Source organism: Nicotiana tabacum, chromosome 8 (assembly GCF_000715075.1).
Source record: "Nicotiana tabacum cultivar K326 chromosome 8, ASM71507v2, whole genome shotgun sequence".
Taxonomy (NCBI): domain Eukaryota; kingdom Viridiplantae; phylum Streptophyta; class Magnoliopsida; order Solanales; family Solanaceae; genus Nicotiana; species Nicotiana tabacum.
In genome coordinates this window covers 37,025,010-37,042,134 of record NC_134087.1, presented here as the reverse complement: position 1 = coordinate 37,042,134, position 17,125 = coordinate 37,025,010, and the positions used below count along the sequence as shown (strand labels likewise).

The 17,125-nt window shown below is 29.4% G+C and overlaps 1 protein-coding gene across 2 annotated transcripts; it reads right to left on the bottom strand.

Moving 5' to 3' along the window:
• Positions 1 to 1,245: 1,245 nt before the first annotated feature.
• LOC107767438 (NAC domain-containing protein 30-like) lies at positions 1,246 to 5,334 on the bottom strand. Of its 2 annotated transcripts, none has more exons than XM_016586450.2 (4): positions 5,146 to 5,334; positions 3,723 to 3,916; positions 2,884 to 3,155; positions 1,246 to 2,073 (listed from the first exon to the last, which is right to left on the bottom strand). In XM_016586450.2, exons 2-4 carry the CDS (start codon positions 3,880 to 3,882, stop codon positions 1,531 to 1,533), a joined length of 975 nt encoding a protein of 324 aa, XP_016441936.1. In that variant the 5' UTR covers positions 3,883 to 3,916; positions 5,146 to 5,334; the 3' UTR covers positions 1,246 to 1,530. The 2 variants fall into 2 exon arrangements, with proteins under 2 accessions (XP_016441936.1, XP_075075292.1); XM_075219191.1 differs by lacking the exon at positions 5,146 to 5,334 and adding an exon at positions 3,992 to 4,064.
• Between the last annotated feature and the right edge of the window lie 11,791 nt (positions 5,335 to 17,125).

Genomic DNA, 17,125 nt, shown 5'->3' with positions numbered 1-17,125 from the left:
AACTAAGCCCAGTTGGGTACATTGCAACTTCAACTTCAACACTTAATTCATTGCAACCAAGCCACTAACATAATACAACAAAGGAAAAATGCAACTACAACTTCAACACATGGTCTTCACGGCTACAAAACAGACAAAAAACGCTCATGACAACAACATAAATTTTTTCCATCGTTTCAAATTTGAATCCAAGTTCGACACTTTCTTCTCCAAGCAAGACACTTTCTTCAAATCTGAAGCATTACTACCTAAGAATTCATCCAGGGTCTTCTTCAAATTGTTCCTTTCTTTACGAATGACATTCAATGAAATCTTTTGAGTGTGGATAAACATTGACACATGGGCCGGAAGTTCTTCATCGCGCCATTCCCAATAACGACAAGCAATGTCTTCCGGACGAGGACATTTGAAGAATCTACGACCACCATTCATAGGTGTCGTAGCAGTAAACTGGTTAGCAATCAATCCGCAAAAACAAGTGTGGGACTGACCTGATTCACGAGAAGAAGTAGAAGATTCTGACATTATAGAGGACTCCGACTTGATTTTGTTGAATTTGAGAATTCAATTTGAGAGGTGGGAGATGCGGAATTTTGGTCTGCAAAGAGGAGAGAAGAACGATAGCTAACAAATTGGGTGAAATCCGTATTTTATTTAGGTTATTTGTTAATCGGTCAGAGCGGGTGGATTATTTTGGGGCGGGTCAGGTTCAACAGATTGGGTATGGACATGGGTCTTTTGTTTTAAAATAAGCCAATGAGAATTTGCCACTTAATTAGTATTTAATCTTTCTTTTTTTAAATGAGGAACCGTTAGTTGAAATGGCATGTATAGGCCAAGAAAATAACTTTAGGAATACCAAAGGTCCAAAAGGTGGACGGAGGGTTTTTTTAACCTGAAACTATCAGTTCTGGCCTTTTGCCGTACAATATATCTCGCGGGTTAAAAGGGGTGTGACAAAAGTCATGAAGAAGACATCGTTATTTTCATTTTTCAAAATTCAGTGTCAACCCACTAGGAAGTAAAGGAGCTCTTTATTGTTGAACTGATTACAACTTTAGAAATAACTGTTTTGCTGAACCTGACGGGTGGACTTTGAAACAGTAATGGCCACTAATCTTAATAACCAGAGACAAATAGGACGGTAATAATTTTTTTAGAGCATCTCAATTGCTGGATACGTAATAAATTTATAAACTGATTAGTAACAAATTAAAATATGATGAAAGAAATCAAGAAAAAGAATAATACAATCATGAAAAATATTTTAAGATTAATAAAAAAATAAAAATCTTTGATCAGTAGATACAGATAACATCAATTCACAGTTAAAATTTTAAAGTTAAATGAAAGATAATGAACAATTGAATTCTAAAGCCATATGCCTTGCAGCTGCCCTTTTTCCTTAATTCCAAATTCTCCCCTTTACCTTTTTCTTTTGTCCTTGAAGTTCTTTACTACCCCTAAAAAGAGAAAAAAAATCTATTATTCTTAAAAGATATTCATATAAACCATCTTGTTAATTGGAAGCTATAAATCTGGGAGGCACTCGAGCAAATGGTTTATATGATTCTGAGAATCATCACGAGTCAGTAATGAAGGATTAGGAAAAGAATTAGAAGATGACTCAATCAATGTATCAAAGCTCTTCCAATCACCAAAATATTGGCTATTATTAATCCCATTACTATGCTTCACTTCGTCGTGATCATCTTCATTGTTGGCTGTGTAATTCTGTCCACCAAGACTTTTATCGTTGGTACACAAACTTGTCGAAATGGTAGGGCTGTCAAGTTGTGGGAGTTTAACTTGTTGATTCTCAAAGTAATTTTTGCTTGAATTAATGATCATATTTTGATGATGATCATGAGATGGATTGAATGTAAATTGGTGGAAATTTGTTGTTTGGTTGAATGCATTGTTGAAAGGTTGATGCATTGGAGTTGAGATTTCAGGTCTATAAGTGGTGTTTGTTCCTCTAATATAATAAGAATTTTGCCATGCTAAATCTAAACATGGTTGCTTGTTTGGAGTTGCCTTCTTGAATGCCCTGCATACCACCCATCCTTCTTCCTATAAAATCAAATTTCAATTAATTAGCTAGCTATCTAAAAGGGAAAATGAAATATTTAATACTCCCTAATTAAGTTAGTATATGAACCAAGTGGAGTAATGTAATTGTCTCCCACTAGGATTGACTTTTTTCTTTTTGTTTTAATTCGATAAAATGTTCAGTTACATGATTGCATCACTTCTTTCATTGCACTCAAGACACCTTTAGAAGAAACAAACTTTAAAGAAAAAAGTGGACAGTGAGCACTTCACAATGTAAACTATAAGAACTTACACTGTTAATGAAAGATTTAAGTCATATACCCTGATAGTATTATAAAGAATCTTTACAACTAGTGTTAGTTTTTTCACACCACCGATTATTGCATAAAATTTCATCTATAATTACCTTATATACCTGATTGTATGAATATATTTACACTGTTAGTACATAAAACTTAAATCGTTTCATGAGATACCTTATAGCAAGGAGTGTCATGGGAATACACCGTCTATGTAGTAAAAAAAAGTATGCATATATACTATATGTTGTCTTTCCTTGATTTTTTTGTATATTTACTTTTATATATTTTGACATCTCTTAATAAAAATACTAGTTCCTCCACTGTTTAACTAGTGTTATTTTTTCACGTCACCGATTATTACATAAAAATTTATCTATAATTACTTTATTTATAGACCTGATTTTGTTAATATCTTTTATATTATCAGTACATAAAACTTACTATAAATCGTTTCGTGGGATATACAAAAAGGTCTTTTGAAGATAACACTAGTATTCATCAAGTAGACGAAGAAATAAGGGTTTACCTGAGGAGGAGCATGTTCAGAGGATTGGAGCCTGTATTCATGCATGATCCAATCACTTTTTCTTCCATTTGGAGCTCTTCCTTTATAGAAAACTAACGTCTTTCGCATACCTATTATCTTCTCCTTCGATAACACTGCCTTATCTCTTCCTGTTGCCTTCCAAAATCCAGCTGTTGTGGCTCTATTTGTCCTCGTTCCCGTCGGATATTTCCTGTCCTTGTGACTGAAAAAATACCACTCATTTTGTTCTTCATATCCCAATTTACACCTACCTGCAATACGTGAGATAATTTTAACCAAAGAAAATAATTAGATTAAAAGTTCATGACAATGTGAAACATTCAACATTTAAGCTATATATCATTAACCCCGGACTTCTGGAGCCTTGAGCAACTTTAAAATTATTTCCGTGTGACCTATAGGCCACGGCTTCGAGACGTAAAAGCAACCACAAATGCTTGCATTAGGACAGCTAGGCTGTCTACATCAAATCTCTTGGAGTGCGTGACAGAGCCATGCTTTAAAGTTATTGGGTTCGAAATTTTTGTTTCTTTAAGTTATTGAGTTCTAAATTAAGAATTTATACATATTCAATGGATTTCTTAAGACAAATATATGGTTTGGAGAAATGTTATTGAGTTCGGCCAAATCCATAACATATACGCTCGCTCCGCCCCTGTTCCCTGAGCCCTGCGTGAATGCGAGATATTTTGTGCCCTCAATCCTTCTGGTCGAAGTGGTAAAGGAACTGCCTCTCTTATATTTTTTTATTGTTTTTGTTTTTGAAGAAATTAAAAGAAAATGAAAAAAAATAAGAGGCAAAGAATTATTGAATGTACCTTCGATATCCCATGGTTCAATTCTGTAGAGATCAATATCAGTGATGACATCAAGGTCAATCTTGAGAGAGTTAATCTTTCTCTTGAGATAATATCCAACAAGTTCTTCCTCTGTTGGATGAAATCTAAATCCTGGCGGAACACATGAGTCCATCTCCATTCTCTATCGATCTTCAAGTTAATGTATATTCTAGCTAAGGAAAAAAAAAATAAAGATCAATAAATAGTTAAGAGAAGACTCGAGAAAAAGAATAAAAGAATGTGAATACTTTCTTATGATCCTTTTGGATATTAAGCTGTTGGATAATATTTTCTTACGATCCTTTTGGCTAGTAAATATTAATAAAAAGGCAACTTTTATAAGAAATACAGACTATCATCTCAATAGTGTGAAGTTGAATATAACACATAAGAGTCAATGTTACACTTCATTATCTTGTAGGTTTCTCATCATTCACATCCATTCGTGAGCACAAGTCATAATCAAGAGGCATATGCTTTTGGTTTTTACTTGAGGTGGAGGGGATAAAGGGTGGGGTTGAGCTTAACTTGATCTATGCACTGATAGATAAAAAGAAATTTGCAGTATTAAGTCGTAAATATAATTAGAGGTAATTGTTCATAATATATTATTGAAATTAATGACCTAAAAAATAAAATAGGAACCTGCTACAACAAGTTAGAATGCATTGCTATAGTAAAAACTTAATTATATTATCGATGTATACTAGCTAAAAAAAAGCTAGTTACATGTTTTTTTGGTTGTATTTTTCATCATTACTTAGTTTTTTTGTGGGTAGATTACAAAGTGCAGACCACTAGTGGGATCTAAGAAAAACAAAGTATAAACATGAAAATCCACAAGAAATGATTAATAATCCAATGGCCTTAGTTGCATGTAATTAATTGCAGTTATCAATTAGACCAGAGAAAATAGCAGCCGAAAACGTTGACTTCTTTTATTGTTATTTTTAAAACAAAATGAAAAAGATGTTTTATATTCCAAGTCCAAGATGTAAGCAAAAAATGTGGATATATATATGATTTCTTTGAGTGCATTCTACTCAATAACACATGATATCCCTTCAGAAAAAACCCTTTTCGCACCAAGATATGCGTCCAATCTCAATACCACGTTCAGTTCATGACCTAAGAGTTATAACATTCAAGAAAGATCAATCAATTACCTTTTACTCAGAGAGAAAGAAGAGCAAAGTAAGAATCTTGAATTAATACTTTGCATGACTTACGATTGGAGGAATTTAAAATAACTTTCATCTTATATCATTAATAACACATGCAATACACACACACACACCCCATGTATATGAGTTCATGCAAATCAACAAAAGAACTAGAGAGAAAGAGAGAGAATGAAATTAAATAAGGAACAAGAGTGAAATTCCACATCTGCAATACTAACCAGAAAATATAAATCCTTTAGCAGATAGCGAACAGAGAAATAGACAAAAGAATGAGGAAATACAAGGGGAGAAATGAAACCCTTGAAAGAATAAGTGTAATGAAGTACTATTGGGAGAAGAGGAGATCAATACTTAAGAATAGGAGAAAAGAGAGGGGCAAGAATAAATGGATAAATCAGGTGTTGGTTGAAATGTTGTTGTTGAGAAAGATATACAAATATATAGAGTTAGCTAACTAGTTGTGTGTGTGATAAGCAGGTAGATGCAAAAAAGGAATGAAATTTATGATTTTGATAGAATGTTTTCCCGATTTGGTCATTAAAGGAAAAGACTTACTTCCTCCGTTTTATTTTATATGGCGGCATTTAATTAAGCATAAAATAAAAAAAAATATTTTTTATTACACATAATAATTATCCTTAAAACATGTGATTTTAAAGATACCATAACGTTATAAAAGCATCTTATTAAAGATATAATAAAATTTTACAATTAAAATTTTTTAATAGTAGGAAGCCATTTTAGAGTTATTAAGTAGGCGTTTGGACATACAAATTGTAAAATTCAAAATAATGGTGAAAAAAATTTTCAAGTGAAAATGGTATTTAAAATTTAGAGTTGTGTTTGGACATAAATTTCAGTTTGGGTTGTTTTTGAAGTTTTGTGAGCGATTTGAATAAAAATTTTGAAAAACAGCTTTTTGCAGCTTTTCAAATTTTCGAAAATTTCCAAAATGCATCTTCAAGTGAAATTGAAAATTTCATGAACAAACGGTGATTTCGAAAAAAAAGTAAAAAAATTTTGAAAAAATCTTCCATCAAATTTTATGTCCAAATGGGCACTAAGTCTATGCACTAAATATATAAATAATAGCTATGCAATCATGTTATTTTATAAGATAATTACATATAAAATTAATTTACAATCTACTAAAAATAACAACTATTACATAAGTTTAACAATATTGATTATGTAAAAAAATTACACTATTAACATATAGTATATAACTTAAATTCATAATTTATAGGACAGGCTAGATAACAAATTAAAATTTAATCTAAGAGAAGAATTTGTTAGGACTTAGGATGGGGGTAGGGGGAGGGTGGGGGTGGGAGTTATTGTTTGTTGATGATTACGCGTGGGGTTGGCAGATAGAAGAAAGGTTTATTTGGACGGCGTGACAACAAATTTTTCACGCCACCGTTATATTATGCTCTAAGATTTTCCACTATAAATCCCTTTTCCTTTATATATTTTTTTTAACAAATCTCTGTCATGTCTATTCGTAATTCATTTCTTTAACGAGGTTTTACTTTGATACCCATGTATTTGTATTTGCTTGTTTTAATTAACAAAGATAACAATAACATTGACAATTTCACCATAAATAATAATAGGAAGAAGGGAAATTTTAGCATGTTGTATGTAGCCAAAAAAAAAAAAGAACAAGCAACAAAGGTGTGATAAGAGTGTTAGAATTAGTTAATCATTAATTAGAGGTTTCGAGTTAAATTTTAGAAATGAAGCTTTTTTCTTATAAGGAGGTTTTATCCCTTAATGAGTTTACTAAGCAGGCCGTTGGTCATAAGTTTTGGAAGCTTTTCTCAAAAAGAAATTTCAAATATGTGTTTGTTTATAGAATTAATCTAGTTTTGAGAGATTTTGAAAATCAAAACTTTAAATTTCAAATCTAGCTTAAGATCTCCTTTTTGGCCAAATCAAAGATTATTTGAGACTTTTTAGCGGAAAAAAATAACTTTTTAACGTGTCAAAACTTTCCTTAAAATTTATGTCCAAACGTATTTTCAATTTTACATCAAACTTCACCAATATTAACTTTTACAAAATATATTTGGGAATCTATATCTAAATGGTCCTTCACGTGAATTAGATGTGCTCGATGTGAGTTTTGAATAGCAGATTTATTAAACCTGAAATTAAAAAAAAAAAAAAAAAAAAAAGGAGCAGCAGATCTGTTTCGATTTTCGCGTTTAATTTCTCTTCCCATAGTCCAGCTTTTCTTTGTCTGTTTGGTGCGCCGCCCTTACAGTTACCCAATTGGCAACAACAGAACATCAACACCTGGTCCATTTTTTTTAATGCTATCGTGGGGGTAAGCCATAAAAATTTGTAATTAATTGTTAGAGCTAGTTTATGAAGAAAAAAACATGGTTAGAGCTAGTTAAGCTTAATTTGGCCTCATTTTCCAGGCATGTTATCTAAATTGAAAGATTAATTAGGATGGATGTTTAAGTGAAAATAGTTACAGTAACAATAACATACCCAGTTTATTCCTACAAATAGGATCTAGAGGTAATGGGTATATAAATTTGACAATTACCTTGTGCAAATAGCGAGGTTATTTCTGACAGACTCTTAGCTCATATAAGCATAATCACAACAGTAAAGAAAATAAAATATAGTAGTGAAACTCACGGAAAAGTAAGTGAAAATAGTTAGTGCAAGTAAAATTATATGACACATTTTGCTTGCTTGGACATGTCTTTCAACGAACAAAAACGAATAGTTCACTCCACAAAATAAAGTTAATTAACTTATCTTCCAGCCAAAAGGACATGTGTGAAAAAACCCAGAAACAGAGTCACTTTTTACCACTTTTTTTTAAACTTACTTTATGGATCAACAATGAACATGTGATTCACATATATTTCTCAATTAAAAATTAAAGTGAGTTTTTTAAATCCTAATTTCATGGGTACCTTTTAGTTTGTAGGCCTTGAGTACAGTAAAAGAGAAGATCTCAAAAACTGGCAGTTTTAAAGAATAATAAAATAAGATCAGGGTGAAATTTAGGCCACGCAAATAGAAAATTCAAGAAAGATTAATTAGAAAAAATTGTAAGCAAAGCATGGGAATAAATACCAAATCTAAGGAACATAGAACTCTATAAATTTTCTAAGGGTCATATCTTCTAGATGCCCCTTTGCCTTCTGTTCAAGGTTTGTAGTGCCGGGATATATGCTTAGGTCTTTAAAATAATGGATCTATTATTAATTCTAATGAAAGAAAAATTTGAAATTTTTAGTGGATAATTTAATATAACTTCCTTATTGAAAATGAAGGCTCCATAGCAGAACCGAAAGAGACAAAAGGAATGGACCCAAGTCTCCTACCAATGGATGTTAAGTACTATCAAACACAATCTAAGATTATTATCATTGCAATCTTATATGCCGACCTCTACTTTTCTTTTTTCTTTTAGACATTTTCTTACCAACAAACCACAAATTAACTATTCCATCCTTAATAGGACCTTTCTCCTCTTACCTAGATTTTGATTAATATATAAAAGTATATATGGTGGATTATTATTAATCATGTCACCTTGAAAAGGACACATAATTAAATAGTGACAAAAATATACAAGTCACCATCGTGGGAATTAAGCAAATCTACTAAAAACAACTCACAAAATTTAATATAACGTGGAATTTGTTGTCTTTAGTAGATTTGCTTAATTTGTTGTTTTATATACTCCCTCCGTTCATTTTTACTTGGCATGTATATTAAAAATAGATTTTCATTTTTACTTGTCACTTTACGCATATCAAGAGAAGACAATTTTTTTTCTATTATACCCACAGTATTTATTACTCATTTCAAATCATTTTCTCAAATCCAATAAAATATGCATCAATTAATATGTGTATTATGGTAAATTATGCACTTTATTTATTATTTCTTAAGGGGGCGTGAAAAGTCAAAACGTACCAAATAAAAGTGAACCGAGGAAGTACTACATTTTGCGGAAATTTTGGGTCGAACATATTTATGACATTTCGAAGTCACAATGAATGACTATGAGTCCATTTGGATTAGTTGATTTGAAGTAGCTGATAAGCAGTAGGTGCTGAAAAGCATTTTAAGTGCTGAAAGTGATTTAATAAATAAGCAGTTACTATAAATCAGCTAAGCCAAACGGGCTCTAAGTTGCTGCAGTATTTGATAAAAAAGTGCTGATAAGCTCCTTTTATGTTAAAATGGCTTAAATAACCTTAGAACTGTTTACACTTATAAGGGCATAATTTCTTCAAAATTTTAGATTCCAGATCGATTCAAATACAAAATATTCTATTTATCATTTTATTTTAAATACAACTGTGCTTAGAAAAGAAAAATTTTATGATAAATAAAATTTATTTTATGATAAGCATATAATCATAAGTTATAATAATTAATAAATTGACAAAAGTTTCGAAGTAAAAAATAAACCTAAATAAATATTTGAAGAGAAACAAACAATATCTTCATCACCACAACACTTAGAAAGCAATGGACCAAAAATTTGATATGTCCTCATTTATTACATATAGTTCAAAGATTAATACACAATCACATAGATATAAATATGCAAAGGAATAGAGAATTTGCTTATCTTAAATAGTCAATGAGAATTGCAGACTTGAAGAGGTGGGGATGCGGGGCAATACTTGAGGCAGTGAGTATCCATGTAAGAGTTTTGTTCTAAAAAAGAATATTTTAAGGATAAAATAGTAAAATCTTAGCCAAACTTAAAGTGCTTATAAGCTAAAAATTCATAAGCTAGGGATGACCAGCTTATGGCTTTTAGCTTATTTTTGACTTATAAGCGAAGGGCTTTAAGTGGACAGTGCATGGATTTCAAAAATGACAGCCCAGACATTGTAATGGAGTGGAAAAGCTTCTAGAGTAAAGAGAGAAGGGTAAAAATAAAATTATTAGGAGCACGATTAGAAAATCAGAAACTAATAATATGCTTTTGCCTACCATAAATAGACCAAAATTTAAATGGGAAATAGACAGACTGGCCAAATAAAGATGTCCCACGTAATTATATTTAATTTTCCTGAAATCCATGGTATGTTCAAACCTTAAAACGCAAATATCCCCAACTATTGCCCCACTAAATATGATACTGTTAGTTGAATATCTCCCTCACACTGTGGACCTTCTATTTATTTTACTAATTTTTTTCAGCATTATTCTACATTAAATTATGCTTCTTTTACCCTTTACTAGTTTGAGAGGTTCATATAAAATAAAGACTGACTTATTTTGAGTCAAGAAGATGCTTCTCTTAATAGGGGGTCGAGCTGGAGCTAGAGCTTCGAACGCCTCCCCTCCCCTCTCCCCACCCCCGGGTTTACATCATAGAATGATACTTAATCAAGATAATATTTGATAACTTATGGGGAGATTTAATTTTGTAGTCTATTATAAATTTTAATATTTTAAAATATTATGATTTTTTTTTCGCAAGAGATCCATAAGAATAACACAAAAAATATCTGAAAAAGAACATATGAAATTTTTGTCGGATCATTTTGTTCTATTTAAATCTATATTATATTAAAATGAGAGTAGTATGCATTGTGGTTAAGCCAAGCCTAAAATGAAGTCACTTGGCAATTTTAGGACAACATTAATAATTAGAAATTATATATAGAAACATAATTAATTGAAGTAGTTTAATGAATCTTATACATAATCTAAATAGATCTTAGACAAATCTAATCTATATATCTATATTTAAATTTATATGTATATTTGTAACAATATCTATATCTATATCTATATCTATATCTATATCTATATCTATATCTATATATTGATCCACTCATAGATTTTCTTCTATATTAGCTAGAAATATGGAGGTGAAAATTAATTAAAAACTATAATAAAAAAATAAAAATATATAAAGACGTAAATTGAGATAATCTATGGCTATTATACTTTGGAGTAAGTTAAAATATAAAATAAAACTAAAATTTACTTAAGATATTTAAAGATTTATTGAGTTTGAACTTTAAATAAATTCAAGCAGCAAAATAAGATCTTATATAATTTATACAGATTATTTATAAGGTAAGAGAAAAATTAAATCATCAACAAAAGACATTTTAGTAACAAGAATAATAAATTCATATTAATAATGATAAATCGTGCAAATGAATATTTTATACGTAAATATTACTACAATATTTAGATATAATGTGTTCAAATAATTAAGAAAATATTTTTTTGATAGTTAATATTTGAATTGAGTTCAGTTAGTTTAAGTTTGAAAGCATAACATAATTTTTTGAAAATATGGTCCAATTAAGAAAATAGAATGATAAAAATTATCTGAATTTGAGGTGAGAAATTTTTAAATTTTTTATCTATATTATATAAGAATGAGTGTGGTAAAAATAGATATTAAATTCAATCAGGATAATAAAAATTCACATGACAATGTAATAATATTCGATATTGAATAATATAAAATCAAAAATAAAGAATAAATAGAAAAAAAAATAAAATTCAGATTTTTTATCATAGGAAAAAGGGTAAAACTTATTTAAATTTGAGATGAGAAAGTTTTTATATTATGATAAGAAAATTCATAATATAAGTCCACATAACTCAAGTCTAATAGTAAAATCAAAAACTAAATATACTGAACATTAAAAATAAATTAGAGATAATGTAAGGATATTTATAAATCACAAGTTTAGAAAATAAAATAAAGTAAATATATATATATATATATATATATATATATATATATATATATATATATATATATATATATATATATATATATATATATATATATACATAAAAATATTGTTAAATTTTAAATAATTTAAAAATTTTGAGCAATATTTTCAAAATAAAATAAATATTTATTTTATAATTAAAAAATTATATATTTATCTTATATTATTAAAGAAAAGTAGTTGATAATGATATGAAATAAAGTAACAAGTTAATGAAAAGCCACATAACGTAATAAGACTATATATTAGATTAAAAAATAGAAAAATTACGTTAAATTATTAGAAATGAAAAGAAAAGACTACTTGAATTTGAGATTAGAAAACTCTTAAAACTATGATGCAAATTTTCAAATTATAGATAATACCATGAAATTGAAGTCTTATTTATGAAAAATAAAACAATAATAAAAAATAAATTGTTAAATTACAAAATAAATTTCTAATATAGGTAATTTTACAAAAATTAAATTTGTATCTAAAACGAAAAAAGAAAGAAAATTTATGTAAAAAAATAAAATGACAGTGAAAATATTACTACAAAATTTAGATTTAATATGTTTAAACGATTATGAATTTATTTTAATATGATTAATATCTGAATAGAGTGCAGTTAGTTTCAGTTTGAACGCATAACATAATTTTTTGAAAATGCGGTCCAGTTTAGAAAATAAAATCATAAGAATTATTTGAATTTGAGATGAGATTTTTTTTGTTTTTGAAAATATTACGTAAAGAACTAGAATCACAGTAAAAATATTATTACAATATTTAGAAATAATTCGTTCAAAAAAATTAAGAATTTTTTTTCTATGATTAAATAAAATTTTAAAAATATAAAATAAATTTCTCATATTGGTAATCTTACTAATGAAAATTAAAAATTAAATTGTATCTTATAGCTAAAAAGAAAGAAAATTTAACTGCATTTATACAAAATTAATTATAAGAGAACTCAATACATTTGGAATATGCTAATCAAATAGTCTATGTATTAATATTTTATACCAATTAAAAGTTACAATTTAAAACAAAAACATGACATTATTTTGGTTATGGGTAAAACATTAATATAAAACTAATTAACATTTATAGTAGGGAAGAGAACGTATATAAAAAAATTGAGGTAGTGAGAGGAAACTTATACTTTAAATTAATCTAAAATAGATAAAGAAAAATAATTAAATTATATTTAAAAATATTATTGATAAATTTAAATGATTAAAATATTATGAATAAGAGGATAAAAACATAAAAATATACCAAATTTCAAAATAGAACATTTATTTTTATTAAATACTATTAAAAGGATAATAAGCAAGACATTAATTTAATTATAAGCTAATAAAAAATTATATGATAGTACAATAATATTAAATATTAAATAATACAATAACTATAAGAAAAGAACAAAAAAAAATTACGTAAAAATGATGTGAAGAATAAGACATATTTGACTTCCAGATAAAAATAAAGTGATAGTAAGAATTTTGTTATAATAATATGATCTAATGTGCTCGAACAAGACAGATCACAATATGACATGTTTAGCATTCTTTAATATCGATAGCGGAACGAAATGCAAGTACTAAAATTAAGGAGTTAGGTTGCTACAAATATATATTAAAATGATTGGTTGCCCACTACGAGATTTGAACAATAATTTCATATCCTGCTTCATAATTAAATTCTCATGTTATATAATTTTTATTTGAAAGTATATATTTTAAGGTTATTTGTACATGATTCAAACAATCTACATCGCAATTTGAAATGATTTGTCCGCGGATTGTGCGGGTACTAATACTAGTGTAAGTTAATAGAGAAGATCATTACTTCCTCTAGAATTATGGAAGGTGATGCAGTAATTAAATTAGTGGTCGTAGAACCATTTGATTTTTCTTTAAAGTTGTAATCCTAAAATAGGGCAACAAAAGTTTCTGAAGCTAGAACACAAGAAGATTGTGTTTTTCCTATGTGTTTTGTTTCCAAAATGTCAAAAGAAGGAACAATCACTTATGTGACTATGACTTATCAAAGGCATGAGAACCTTATAGCTCCTATTTAGTTGAAGTGTATTGATGTGAACGCTTCTCCAGCCGCCAATTCCCAAAAATAAAATGATAACCGTAATCAATTACAGATGTAATTATACTTTTTTTTTATTTAAAAAAGCAACTTTTTTTTTATTAATAACAGAAAAGAAAAATACAACAATTAGGGGGACAATAGCACCGATATTGTTACTCATATGCCTTGGCTATATAATCACTCTTCTGCGCCTCACATTGCCTATGGCAGCCTCATGTAGAGGATTCATGGTGTAGCTGCCTGCAAAGTCTCACGAGAGCATATAATCTCATAGTTGTGTGGATATTTTCCAAAGGCATAGGACCAAGACAACACAAACCGGGCTAAACCTTACCTTACTAATCCTATTGAGATATAAAAAACCTCACCTACTAGCATGCATGTAAAAAAAAGAACTAGAAAGTACCAAATATTCATTGATCATCACAGAGTTTATACCATACTTTGTGATGATATTACAAATGATTATACTAATATAATGGTAGAATAAAATGATGAAGGAATTACAATGTTGTCCCTTCTTGTCCGCACTTGTAAATTCTTCAATTTGTAATTCTTTTTCATCACAACCCCAATTCTTCAAGATGTATTCAAAATTCATGATTTTTTTTTTGAACGATTAGACTTTGTAGATGCAGTTGGGGCGACCTTCTTTTGTTTGACAACTCTCATTGGAGGTCGCCTAACATTTAAAAATCACTAACCTTGTCATCCCAACTATTTTTCCTTGTATGAGATTTGCAACTTTTTTCACTTATGTGGCGTGAATAGTGGCGGCGACACTATTCACAAAAAATCTCTAGACTCCTCTAGAGAAGAAATTTTGGGCTCAAATCTCTCTAGAACCGTCACAGAATTTGTGTTAATTCCTCTAGTCAGTACTTGTAATTATACTCAGTTAATAATGACATGATTTTCGCGACATGTTTTGTGGGGCATTCTTGACCTCTAAGTGTTTATGGCAAGATAAGAATTGAGGATGCTGAAAAGTATAATATATTACACCAAACATGGTAATTTAAGAATCAGTAATTACAAACTAAACTAAGAATGTACACTTTCTATGTCTCGGACATGATTTTATAGCAACATAAATATTATAGCATAAAGTCTAAAATTTGAAAGTTTTTTTTCTGTTTCTTAATTTCTCAAATTTCGTATTCAATCAAATTCATTTACATAAAATGAATTGAATGGAGATGAGATAACATTAATTAAATAATAAAAATTTATATGCAAGACACGTATTATGTGTCTATTCGTGTTTTGGTGCAAAAACCGTATAAATTTTCTCCGATCCTAAAGTAACCCTAGTACCACCAATTTTATAAAGCCTTTCTCTTATTTTAGGTTGTCTTGTGGGTGGGGTAGGGGCAAGAGGGGATGGGATTGCTTTGGCCAATGACAAGCAGCAATAGTGTAAACTAAGCAAGTGGGACGGTTTGTGGGCCTGTGGAAGTTTTGCTGCACTAACCTGCCCCTACCCTAAATTTTCAACCCTTTTCATCATATGACGATCGCATGTCAAATTACAAATCCCAGTATCTCAACATTAAATACATCAAGAAAGCCACTCCCCAGAGGAAATGAAGTTTCATCAGTGAAACCTGAAAGGGTATAATTAATTTTTTGAGTGAAAGTATCTACATTAACTGATAGATTAGAGCCAGAGTCTTTGCATTAATTGTCATATTAATATAAACTAACTTATTTCATGATAAGTAACTTTTTACGACTTATTAAAGTGAGATCTATTTTTACTATCAATTTATAAAACTTAATATGTATTAAATTAATTGGAAAATTGTATTTGAACTATTGGGGTGCTACAGTATATATATATATAGGAGTGGAATATATCCAGTTCCGATGGGGTTATAACTTAGAGTTACTACCAAAGCACGGATGGTGCATAATCTACTCGAGATCTTCAAAATTTTAATTTAGAATACACTAACTTAAAATGATTAAAATCTTGAACGCACCGCTTAATAGGGCAGGAGTGTATTGGCTACTAAACTTGAAAAGGACTTAACAAGGTCCTAGAGAAGGATCTAAAGGGGGGACAACTGAAAAGGATGGAGGGTTATTTTTAAGTAGGGATGAAAATGACAAGTCTCCACACACAGCTCATGTTCTTCTCTTTCTATATTTTCATCAGATATATCATACTATATATAGTTTGATGATTACTTTCGAAGTCTTGTTCCATTTTGTCTCTTTCTTGTTCCTCTCTGTTTTTTTCTTTTTGTTTTTGTTTACCGTTTAATTAGGACAGTTGTGATCTTCTGAGGCTGTAATGTTTGGACCAGCAATAAAATACTAATGCCATGCTATTTCTGATCGTTTCCCTTTTTTTATTGGTACAGTTTGCACTTTTCCAGTAATATACTTGTACTTTTTTATTCTTATAATATTTTTTCTTTTCTTTCGCTCTTTTTGTAATTATGCTGTTAGCTGTTGCTTGCGTTGAAAGCTAGAAGAAGGCAGGATATGATCATCTGAGCAGAAAAGTAGTATTTGTTCTTCTCATATGATTGATTAAATTATATTATCAAATTGATTTTAATTTGTTTTTCTCTATATGGTGTAAATACTTCCTTCTGAATGCTGAGTAGGCTAGCATTTAACTACAGATATTTTCTAGAGTTTGAATAACTTGCCATGATATTCCATAATGACTGGTTAAGGAAAAACGGAAAAGTTAGGAATGGAGCTAGCCTAGGTATGATAGCATGCAGTAAAAATAGTAAAATTTGTGGAATTTGTGTCTGCATGGGCTAATTAATTATTTCTTGAACATTACTTTCACTCCAAAAATCTATATATATTATAACGATCATGATCATAATAAGAATCATAATAATTTGACTATTTAATCTTTTTGTTCTTCCACAAGAGTCTTCAGTGAAAATGTGCAGGGGCGGAACTAGGTGGGTAGAAAGGGGTTCGTTCGCCAAAAATTATAGTACTTTTTTTATAATTAAGGTTAGTTTTTTATTTCATGTATGTATATTAGATATTGAATCCCCTTAGCTTCTTCGCGTATTTGGTATTTACGTTTTTTATTTTTTTAATGCCCTTGGTGAAAATTCTACTTCCGCCCCTATATATTCTCCAATTTACAAAATGGTTATCTAACATCTGCTACAACTTGAAGTCGTTTCCTTATGAAATGTATATAGTGTTCTTACAAGACTATATTTACTTGCAATCTTCACTGAGTATTATTATTTCCTCAAAGATGGTACAATTTAATTTGACAGTCAAAAAACAATAATCTAAGTCGCAATGTGCGAATTCGAATCTCAATAGTCATGTACTCAACTACTCATCTCTCATGGTTACT

Bases quoted from the DNA above. Each gene is read 5' to 3' on its own strand.
- LOC107767438 (XM_016586450.2), bottom strand. From the start codon at position 3,882: ATGGAGATGGACTCATGTGTTCCGCCAGGATTTAGATTTCATCCAACA. The intron at 3,156-3,722 runs GTACATTCAATA...CACGTATTGCAG, and splicing joins TGAACCATGGGATATCGAAG to GTAGGTGTAAATTGGGATAT. The intron at 2,074-2,883 runs GTAAACCCTTAT...TTGATTTTATAG, and splicing joins CTGAACATGCTCCTCCTCAG to GAAGAAGGATGGGTGGTATG.